Source organism: Diadema antillarum, unplaced genomic scaffold (genome assembly GCF_040938485.1).
Source record: "Diadema antillarum isolate AM-2024a unplaced genomic scaffold, OU_Dant_1.0 seq00000501_RagTag, whole genome shotgun sequence".
Taxonomy (NCBI): Eukaryota; Metazoa; Echinodermata; class Echinoidea; order Diadematoida; family Diadematidae; genus Diadema; species Diadema antillarum.
In genome coordinates this window covers 1,160,780-1,172,269 of record NW_027271458.1, presented here as the reverse complement: position 1 = coordinate 1,172,269, position 11,490 = coordinate 1,160,780, and the positions used below count along the sequence as shown (strand labels likewise).

The following is an 11,490-nucleotide window of genomic DNA, read 5'->3' as shown; positions in this document are numbered from 1 at the left end:
AAGCGGAGGTGACGTAGAATTGCACATGGGTTATATAGTGACACATTTGAAGTGTTTATTGGCTAGAATACATTAGTGCTTGTGAGAGAATTTGCCATGTATATGAAGCAGGCCCCTGGGAGCAACTTTTTTCACAGGGGTGCTGAACCCCTGAGCCACCCGTTCGGTTGCCGGAAAATATTAGTGGCGTGTTAGTACATGGGGGGATGCATAGGCCATACAAGCACTGTCGACAATTTCGGGGGAGGGTGTGTGAAGGGAGGGGATGGGGACATCGAGAAAGCCCTCTACCACACAAGGAAACTTTTGCATTTTTAGTGAAATTCAACACACTTTATATGGTAAATTCTAAAATTCTTCAATCAGAACAGAAAGAAAAGTGAATACTCGTGGACTATGTTCATGGATGAAATGTTGTTGAAAGAGGTATCTGTTATCTCTTTGTCCGTGTGTGGTCTTCACTTTGTATAAGTCCATAGAAGGGGACCTAACTGGAGAGAGATTTTGAATTTTCAGACCTGATATTCAGCGATCTGGTGCACACTTTTGGTGCAATTCATTGATAAGTATGAAAAAATATTCACAGAAATGTGCATGACCATTAAATCAGGTTACAATCAACTCTTGTAGTATACCGTGTGCACGTCATCACTGGAATAACTGTATGGAAGTTGATGAGGCGGGGATGGGAGGGGGCTACCATGCCACGGAGCTTTTGCAGGGAGATTTCGAATTTTCAGACCTGAAATTCAGCGATCTGGTGCACACTTTTGGTGCAATTTTTCAAAAAGTATGAAAGATAAATATCCACAGAAATGTGAATGACCATTAAATCGGGTTATGATCAGCTCTTGTTCCGCGTGTGCATCATCACTGTGTAATAACTGTATGGAAGTTGATGAGGCGAGGATGGGAGGGGTAGCCAGGCCCTTCCACACGATTGAGCCTTATCATATTTAGAATTGAAATACGATGCTCTGATGCACACTCTGGGTGGAATATCTCGAAAGTTTGTATCAGAGTTTGTGTGTGTGTGTGTGGATCTTTCACTTTGTATAAGCACATGGAAGGGTACCTAAAGGGGGAGGGTGTGGGAGGGGGGTCCCCCTCCCACATGAAGGAGATTTTACAATTTCAGACCTGAAATTCAACGATCTGGTGCTCACTTTGGTGAAATTTTTAAAAAAAGTATGAAAAATAAATATTAAAGGAAATGTGAATGACCATTAAATCGGAGAATAATCAGCTCTTGTTCTGCGTACGTGCATCATCACTGTGTAATAAATGTGTATGAAGTTGAGGAGGCGGGGATTGGAGGGGTAGCCCCCTCCGACACGACGGAGTTGTTGCAGTTTTAGAATTGAAATCAACAATGAACACCGATCTGATGCAAAATCTGGGTGGAATATCCTGGAATTTCTATCAGTGTTAGTGTAGTAAGTCATCTACGGAGGGAGACCAAGCGGGGGAAGGATGTAGAGGACGTACCCCCCTCCTACATGAGAGAGCTTTTGCATCTTGATGATTGCAATTCAAAGATGTGGACTTTCTGGCGCACACTTTTGATTTATAATGTAATGTAATGTAGCCATAATCAATGCATGGGATGGAGGCTAATATAAACAGCAAGGGGGAGGGTTTTGGAAAGGGGTGTCCCCTAACCCCTCCCATTCGAGAGAGTCTTTGTATTTCAAGGATTGAAATGAAAATATATTGTCTCTATAGTATACACAATTATAGTCATTTGTGACGGAATATTGGAAAAACTGTCAAACAAAGAAGCATAAGCCTACTAAATGTAGTGGGGGAATAGAGGTAAACTGAAAGAGAATAGGCCTATCCCCTTCGCATATGGTGGAACTTTGAATTTGTTTGCATTGAGCAACAGATCTGGTGCGCACTTTTTGGTGAAAAAATTCCGAAAGTGTCAATCTCAAAAGTCTAATAAGTGTATATGGAAGTTGGCCTAACGGGGGAGGGTGTGGGAAAGGGTATCCCTCCCACACTAGGGGCATTTCCATTTTTAGAATTGAAATCAAACAATCTTGTGCACTTTTTCTGAAATATCTGGACAGTTTCTATGAAAAAAAGAACAAGAAAATTTTCCGCATCGTGGGGATTTTTTTTTTTTGGGGGGGGGGGATGGGGAGGGTGGGGGTATAGGTGATGTGTTTGCATAGCTCCCATCCAATATTTTTATTCCAGGATTGACGCTATTTAATACGAGGAAACTGTGGCATTTTTAGAATCCAGTTGACATTATCTGGCAAACATATTTTGATGGAATTTTTGGAAATTATCAATCCGCGAACTGTACTACTACTACGTCTATGAAGGGGAACTAAGGGGGTAAATGGTTAGGGCATAAATGAAAGGAGGGTATTATGTTTCCACACGAGGGAACTTTTGCATTTTTTTAAAGCTGAAATGACAGATCTTTTGATGAAAGATATCATTCGGAGATATGCCAATCTTATGGAAAGGACCAAAGGGGGAGGATGTGGGAGGGGGTATAAACCCATTGTATTTTCAGAATTGAACTGCAACAATTCCTGGACAGTTTCGGTAAAATATTTGGACAGTTTTCCATCAAAAAAGCAAGAAAATTTCCGACACCGCGAAATCATTGGAGGGGGTAATATCATGGCAACTGTCCCGCACCCCTACATAAATATGAGGGAGTTTTGCATTAATCTAGAATAGAAAGGAAAATAAAATTGATCATGGGAGGGAGTATTTCCCTCCAATACGAGGGAAATTTCGCATTTCGGAATTGACTGGTGTACACTTTGGGTGAAAGATTGGGACAGTTAGGGAAAAAAAATCCACATCTCGGAAATTACGGGGGGGGCTAAATGATATGGTGCCCCTCCCCCCTCCATCGACGCTCCCCTGGAGGCTAGGAGGGGGTACCCTCACCCTTAATGAGGGAACTTCTGCATTTTTAGAATTGAAATTCAGCAATTTAGTGAGCCCTTCAGGTAGCGTATTTAAAAAAAAAATCAATAGAAAAGTAGGAAAAGTAAGATACCCATGCATGGACAATGTGGGGATGCTTTAATAGTGCTGTCTGCACTTATAAGCTTGTTGTGTGTGAGAGGGGGATACCCCTCCCACGCTATGGAGATTTCGCATTTGGACATTTTTCTATTAAAAAACAAGCTTTCCCTGTAAAAAGATTAAAGTTGGGGGTGCGAAGCACCCCCAACTTTCATTTTTCACAGGGGTGCTATTCACCCCTGCTCCAAAAAGTCAGGGGTGCTGCAGCACCCCCAGCATCCCCGGCTCCCATGGAGTTCCCCCTCCCTTCCACACAGTAGGGAGCTTTGACAGTTGTCGGTGGATGATTTTAGTACTCATCGTGATTTCAACACAAAATGTGGAAACTTGACTCCGGCATTGGGGGAATTTCCGTACATCGGGGGAGCGTTTTTTTTAAGACGGCACAGATTGGGGCATGGCGCGTGTTAAACCTATGGGAAAAACGTTGGGTTAGGGTTTTTGGTTATGGTTATGGTTAGGGTTAGGGTTAGGGTTGGGGTTAGGGTTAGGGTTAGGGTAGCCATCGGGGATGATGGAAACATTTTTGTTCTCTATCTATTGTTGAGTTCAACGTGAGAAGTGATAGAATTGGGTGAAATGCGTAAGAGCTGAACGTTCAGCCCTGTATTTTTCATGTCTATTTACAACAAGCCTGTGTCTCATCCCCGTATACAAGAATCCAAAGTGTAATTCATGACCATGAACTATACCAAAGTCAGTGAATTCTATATAGTCCAAATAACAAAATTGCACAACTCACATTATAAATGCCGGTATCCATTCCTTTTTTTATTATTCTATAGGCTCTATCCTTCATGAATGGCTGTTCGGTCGACAGTTTCATTTAATCGAAGCATAACCTTGCTGGCTCAGACTCCAAATCAGCGCAATTCTGAAATTTCAGCAATACTGACTACTCCGTTTACATTTTTTATACCCCCGCCAAACGAAGTTTGAAGGGGGTATATAGGAATCAGCGGACGGTCGGGCGGTCGGTCGGGCGGTCGGGCGGTCGGTCGGGCGGTCGGGCGGTCGGGCGGTCGGGCGGTCGGGCGGTCGGTCCGTTGCAAATCTTGCGTCGCGAACTACTTCCTCAGTTTTCAACCGATTCCCATAAAACTTGGCACAGATGTGTGCCTTGGGTTGTAGATGTGCAAGACGTATTTTTTGACAGTACCCAAAAGTACGTTGCCATGGTAACGGCATATTATGGGCAAAAATGGGTACAAATCTTGCGTCGCGAACTCCTCCCACAGTTTTTGATCAATTTTTATGAAATTAGGTACAGATGTTCATCTGAATATGTTAATGTGCAAGACACATATTTCCGCAGTGGCAAAAAGTGCGTTGCCATGGTAACGGCATGTTATTGGTAAAATATAGGGCAAAATGCTTCATGGCAAAACTGCTTCATCAGTGTTCTTCCAATTCTCATGGAATCCATATTGAATGTTTGTCTTAGGATATAGGTCAGCATGACACATTTCTTGACAGTGACAAAAAGTATGTTGCCATGGTAACAGCTCACATATTATGAGCCAAAATGATGGAAAATTTTGTGTTGCAAACTACTTCCTCAGTTTTTGCCCAATTTCCATGAAACTTGGTACAGATGTGTGCCTTTGGTTGTAGATGTGCAAGACGCATTTTTCGACAGTACCGAAAGTACGTTGCCATGGTAACGGCATATTAATGGCAGAAGATCAAGGAAAGATCTTGCGGATTTAACTACTTCCTCAGTTTTTTGACCAAAGCTTATGAAATGTGGCACACACCTTGATCTTGGTGGGAAGATTTGGAAGACATATTTTTCGGACGTGTCGGAAGCTGCGTTGCCATGGTAACGGCATATAAATGGCAGAAGATCAAGGAAAGATCTTGCGGATTGAACTACTTCCTCTGTATTCGACTGAAGCTCATGAAATGTGGCACACACATTGGTCTTGGTGGGAAGATGTGCAAGACATATTTTTTGGACATGTCGGAAGCTGCGTTGCCATGGTAACGGCATATTAATGGTGGAAGATCAAGGAAAGATCTTGTGGATTGAACTACTTCCTCAGTTTTTAACAAAAGCTTATGAAATGTGGCACACACAATAGTCTTGGTGGGAAGATGTGCAAGACATATTTTTCGGATGTGTCGGAAGCTGCGTTGCCACGGTAACGGCATTTAAATGGCAGAAGATCAAGGAAAGATCATTCCTTGGGTAAGACTGTCGTCACGGGGCGGGGGTATTAGACCTTTTTAGAAATTAGACATTGTAGGATATAAAGTGATTATGATTCTTGCATTTCATCTAATGAGGGGCGAGTGCTATTGAAATTGAAACAGATTTACAAAGAAATAAAGTTGGAAGAATGCATATAATGGCCTCGAAGAGAGTGAGGGATATATAAGTGAAAAAAGCCTGTTGCTGCAAAATAAAGGGGGAAAAAGAAAAAAATCTGGTCGATTTTATGTACAGATTTCAAATCAATACTACGTATCGCGTAGGTTACAGCCATTGACACTGACCAAAAAAAGAAAGAAAGTAAACACTTTTTCAATTTCATATTTTTCATAGAAGATTTTGATGAAAATCAGTGTATTATATACCGTCTGTCTCGAGGAGTCCATCATTTTTTTTTGACGTTTTCGTGAAGCCATTCAGTCTGAGTGGAACATATCCCCGACGACCATTATACAGACCGATCTTTTGGTCAAGCTGCAAAAATATTTATCCAATGTCATACACAGTATACATGGTGTAATAATATACTGCCAGTATTCTTTCTTGTTTCTCTCTATATATTGGTTACTTTCTGTCAACACCTGCACTAAGTTCTTCTGAAAACGACCAGCCAAATTACGTATGAAGATACGGCGAAAACAGCATTAAAATGAACAGCATTAAAACCGGAACTCAACAGCATTAAAACCGGAACTCATCCTCTTTGTTGTCTTTTCTTCTGTTCGCAGATAACACAAGTCTCTTTTATTCTCACTCAGGTTCTTATATTTTGCTCGATTCTTTGAATAACGAACTTCAGTTAGTATTTGAGTGGATTCAGGCAAATAAATTGTCGCTTAATATGATTAAGACTATATTATGTGGTTTTCAGTCTACGTATTGATTAAAGGGGATGACTAGTAACTGATCAGTGGGAATCAGTGGGAATGCTGGAGGATGATTGTTCCAATCCTTGTGGGATTCATCGAAGAGTACATTATATATCTATTGTTGTGTGAAAATTATCTGCTTCAGAATGGTCTCATATTCAAGTAATGTGCAGTTTAATGTTTCCAGGTTACCATGACTGTACAGTGACGGGGCATATAAACTCTTTCAGTTTGTGAATAACTCCAACATTTTTACACAACAATTATATGAATAATCAACATGTACCTTCCATGAAAGATTACTGTGAATATAAATACCTAAAAATTTTATTGAATCTATTTGGTTTAACTGTAATCCGTTCACCTTGTTCACTAATACTGGAACCCGCATCATCCGAGCTTTGCTTTAGTGGGTTCCTCATAGTCCACGTCAATTATACGTCCTTATACATTTTGTGCAATTTTGTTTCGATAATACGCACCCCAATATAAATCAAAACAAAATAATAACTTTGATATAGGTCACGTTACAACCAGGCGGTGTTTCACCGAAAAAAAGAAAAGAAAAGATAGCTGAATAAATAGAAAGAAATAAGTCAATCTTATATTTCAAGATCAACGAGTAAAGTTACAGTAGGCTGTGTGTATATGATGCTAGGTTAGATTTTTCATATACAAAAATGAAAATGACCTTTTCATACAGGTATTTATTAACAAAATTAATCGAGGGACAAATGATTTTTGTAAATCTTTATCACAATTTGAGGTGGATTCTGAAAATATTAGACAAAACTGAAAAGAGGGCTCACATGCCTAAGGGAAATAGTAAAATAATTACTTTTGTGAGCCCTAGCCCATATTGCTTCCCAGTTTATAATTTGTCAGACGTAAACAGTGTATTTGTGTTACTGTATCAACTGTGTTATTTTCATGTGATTATATGTTATGTAATTATTTGTCATTGTCATTGGCTGAATAAATGATAATAATGATAATGAGAGAAAATTCATGAACCTCCTACTTACAATTCAGTAATATCTTGCATCTACCGCGTGCTGGCGCTACGGCACTGGCGTGGCGTGAATGTTTGTGGATGAATGCGTGTTCTCTCCACTACGCATTCGTGAATTCATCATTGCTCCGCTGTACCTCAAATCCCCCACGGGCACGAAGCGGCTGGCTAATACTGAGTATGAGGGTGCAGCTCGCAGCAGCAGGGATTCAACCGGTTGATAGATCTCGCGAGCAGCCAGCTAGCGCTACTTTGCTAGCGCAGTAAATGCGGCGGCCGGTTTTAGTTGGTTCACTGTATACGGCGAGTATGCTAGCACTCACACTCAGTTCGGGCAGATTAGGCGTCGATTATTCCTGATAACTCTCCTTCAAATCACTTCTGCATCCGCCAATATTGTCCTTTTTGTAACTCTGAAAGTGTGAGTGCATGTTACAAGAGTGTTTAAATAGCTACCGCGAGTTTGTTGCCGTGAAAAACGGAGTATACAACACAACAGTGAATTTGCTCGGGCACGTCTCGTTTCTACACACTTCAACAACTACGCTTTCTGTTGCCAAGTTGCGATAACCTTTGGAGGAGCTAGGAGGTGTCTGGAAAGTTATCGCGTGAGCTAGAAGGGGAGACATTCTGCGAGATACCGGATTGTGTATGCATCGTTCAAAAATCATGATGTAGGTCGAGGATCCTACTGCAAGTTGCTGATGTACTAAAGTGACCAATGCCAATGGTGATGAAGAACATAATCATTTTAGTAAGTTAATGCCTTTCAGTAGCAGAGGGATACTTTTTGTACTGTACATACCAGGGCTCTGGCTCCTACATTGTGTAGCAATGTGATCCTGACCTGTTGACAGTGAAAGTGCGCGGGGGTCTATTACAGATCTCTACCTCATCTTCTAAAGAAGTGAACTGATGTTGATGTTATTGCTGACTCTTTAGTAATTGAAAGCTGCAGACCAAAGAAGGAGTGTTCATACTTTGGATAGCACATGCTCATGGTGAATAGGCTTCTACTATGAGTACACACTAGACCTGCATCATCACAAATATGATTATATCTTGACTTGATATATTACAAGCTTATTTTGTTCGTGTGTGTTCCTTGGAGCAATGGCAGTTTTGTCTTGAATCATGATGAGTAACTGTAGAAATGGGACAAATGTTGGTTGCAGCTTTTATCCTTTCAATGGAGGAAAGAAGTCATGTTGGAACAGGTATCAAATGACCACTTCTGGAAGAACGAGAGATAAGATACAGGTGTATCAAAAGATGGAGGTGTCATGGAGAATGTTCCTTTTTGCAGTAGGACTGTTTGGATTTAGCTTCATCTCTGCATGCTCAGCCCAAGTCCAGGAAAGTGTCTCCTATAATGTGAAAGAAGAGCAGCCTGTTGGGACAGTTGTTGGTGATCTTCGAAATGATACAGACCACACTTCAGCGTTTCTGTTTCAAGCAGTTCCTTCAGAATTTACAGCGGATGGATCTACAGGTATAATTAGGACTGCACAAGTTTTAGATAGAGAAACAGCTACTCAAAAAGAATACCAAATATTGGTGTTTGTGAGTGAAAATGGTAACTTTTATGCCATATCTGTTGTGATCACACTGACTGATGTCAATGATAATAGTCCAGAGTTTTTTCAAGTTGTGACTCACAAACAAGTGACAGAGGCAGTACAACCTTATATGACAAAAATTACAGGAGTTACTGCAACAGATGCTGATGAGGGCATTTTTGATGTGCAGGGGTACAGGATTGTTGCAGGCAACATTGATAACACATTTGATCTCGATGTGAGAGTTCGTCCAAATGGGGTATACATGGACATTGTGGTCAATAAAACCCTTGATCATGAGACAATCCAAGAGTACACCCTCGTAATAGAAGCATTTGATGGAGGAGATCCACAGCTCACCGGAAACACCACAGTGGTTATTGAAGTGACTGATGTTAACGACAACTCGCCAGTCTTTACCCAAACTTCTTTTAGTGCCATCATCAATGAAAGTGCACCGGTGAATAGTACAGTTCTTCAAGTGACAGCCACAGATGAAGATGGAGGTAGAAATGGCGAGGTTGTTTTCAGTCTTCAGAGAGATGATGGGTTTTTTCGCATTGATCCAGCTACGGGAATAATCTATCTCAACCGACCTTTAAATTTTGAGCAGTCTTCATCACATGATTTCTTAGTGATAGCCCAAGACAAAGCTGAGCAACCTATGTCCAGTCAGCCTGCATTTGTGTCCATAACAGTGATGAATATCAATGAAAAACCACCTTCTCTGGAGGTCTTATTTCTTCAAGAAGGGGGATCCCCACAGGTATCAGAAGCAGCAGTGGCAGACACCACACTTGCTCGCATCTCTGTAACAGACCCAGACGATGGTGATCTGACTAATGTCACCATGACGCTTACTGGTGGAGCCAACCAGTTCAGCATTGAACAGAGTAGCAATCAAGTATACTTCTTGGTTGTTTCAAGTTCAGCCAGTCCATTTGACAGGGAACAGGTGTCCAGCTATGATATTTCCATCCGAGCCACAGACAGAGGCTCTCCACCCCAACATGCAGAGGTCAATTTGACTCTGGCTGTGACTGATATTAATGACAATCCTCCCATATTTGAACCCTTAGTTTACTCTGCTACCATTATTGAGGCATCTGAACCTGGCTCTCAAGTTACACAAGTCCATGCTACAGATGCTGATGAAGGGATTAACTCCCAGATCATTTACAACATAGTTTTTACTGGAAACCATTCAGAATGGTTTGATATTAACCCAGTATCTGGACTTGTTACTACAAATCGCCAAGTTGACCGTGAAGAAGCCAGCTCTGTGTTACTTGAAGTCATGGCAAGGGATAAAGGAACACCATCACTGGCATCTAGCAGTATTGTCAACATCACTATCACTGATGTCAATGACAACCAGCCAATCTTCTCGTCAGGGACGTACAATGCTACCATTCTTGAAGAACGGAATATTCCATATTGCTTCCTTCAGGTAAGAATCAAGTCGTGACATTTGTATGACTGATGATGAAGAATAATAGACATTTTTCTTGTCTGCAATGGGATTTGTTTTAATTTAGATATCTGTCTCACTTTATGATAAAGAAAAGAAAAGAAAAACATTGCATGCAATTTCAATTCAAAAGTTTCAGGCAACTTATAAATTTACTTTTCATTAAACGATGAGGTTTTGGAATATTTTCTGAATGCATGGAACTTCATGCACACTATGTAATGAATATCTAGCATATTATGTTCTCTGTTTACTTGACTTTTAGTTTTCTTGCAGGTGGGGCATTGTTTCAAAGTTGTACATGTATTCTTTACTCAGTAAGACCCATGAGGTTATAATCAATTTTGATAAGTTTGAATAATTTCTATGAAATATTTAGTTTTCCCATCAAAGAAAACTACATCTCATTGGGAGTTATATCCAACATTTCTACTCTTTACAGTTGCTCTTAATGTGCCATTCTCAATTAGCATTTATGCTTACTGTTTCTAAGCCTTTGTTACCAAATTTTATCATGAGCAATACTGGAATCTAGTAAATACCTAATGACTAATATTATCTCACATGTAATCTCACTGTCATGAACTCTGTTTAACTCCAAAGACCTTGATGGTTCAGTGCATGTTTTAGAAGAGTACTTGTGTGAAAGGGTGTGAGTACAGTGTGAAAATGTTTAGAACTTAAATGTTTGTTCACTATTGCTCATGATGTGTAGGATGCAGTGTCATAGCAGTGTTCCTTTTTCAGCTCTGTCTCCCCATTACCCTTGAAATTACTGTAGGCTTCTCAGAGTTATTGCATCGACCTATTATTATTTGTCATTCGTACTATTTTGCTTGTGCTTATTTTGTGTGTGTTTGTGCAGTACAGAGATGTTTGCGTGTCTGTGTTTGTGTTTTGTTTATATTAAAGGGATGGTATAATTTTGGCTGAGATGAGGCTACAGCTCTTCATTTTTTGCCAGATGATTATAAAGCCACTTATGAAATATTAAAGAGCATACATTCTGTAAGAGGAATTCAAAGTTTATTTGATGAAAATCAGTTTTGAAATGGCTGAGATGTCCAAAAACAAAGTTAAACAAAACAATCTTATTAAACAAAAGGTGGGTCCCACTTTTTGTTAGGATTGAGAGAACTGTTTTGGATATCTCAGTCATTCCAAAACCAGTTTTCATCGAATAAGCTTTGAATTACTCATAGAATTGTATGCTCTTTCATATTTCATGAGAGGTTTCTCATTACGATGTACAATGTGTACATTGTAGGCCTACAGCTCCCCCCCCCCCCCCCCTGAAAAAAAAG

At 40.4% G+C, this 11,490-nt stretch overlaps 1 protein-coding gene across 1 annotated transcript; it reads left to right on the top strand.

Annotated features, from left to right (window-relative positions):
- The first annotated feature begins 7,347 nt into the window (after positions 1-7,347).
- Positions 7,348-10,461, top strand: LOC139733887 (protein dachsous-like). Its single transcript, XM_071644694.1, has one exon. It carries the CDS (start codon positions 8,291-8,293, stop codon positions 10,181-10,183), a length of 1,893 nt encoding a protein of 630 aa, XP_071500795.1. The 5' UTR covers positions 7,348-8,290; the 3' UTR covers positions 10,184-10,461.
- Positions 10,462-11,490: the final 1,029 nt, after the last annotated feature.

What these genes read in the sequence shown, in the direction of transcription:
- LOC139733887 (XM_071644694.1), top strand. Translation starts at nt 8,291, where the DNA reads ATGATGAGTAACTGTAGAAATGGGACAAATGTTGGTTGCAGCTTTTAT.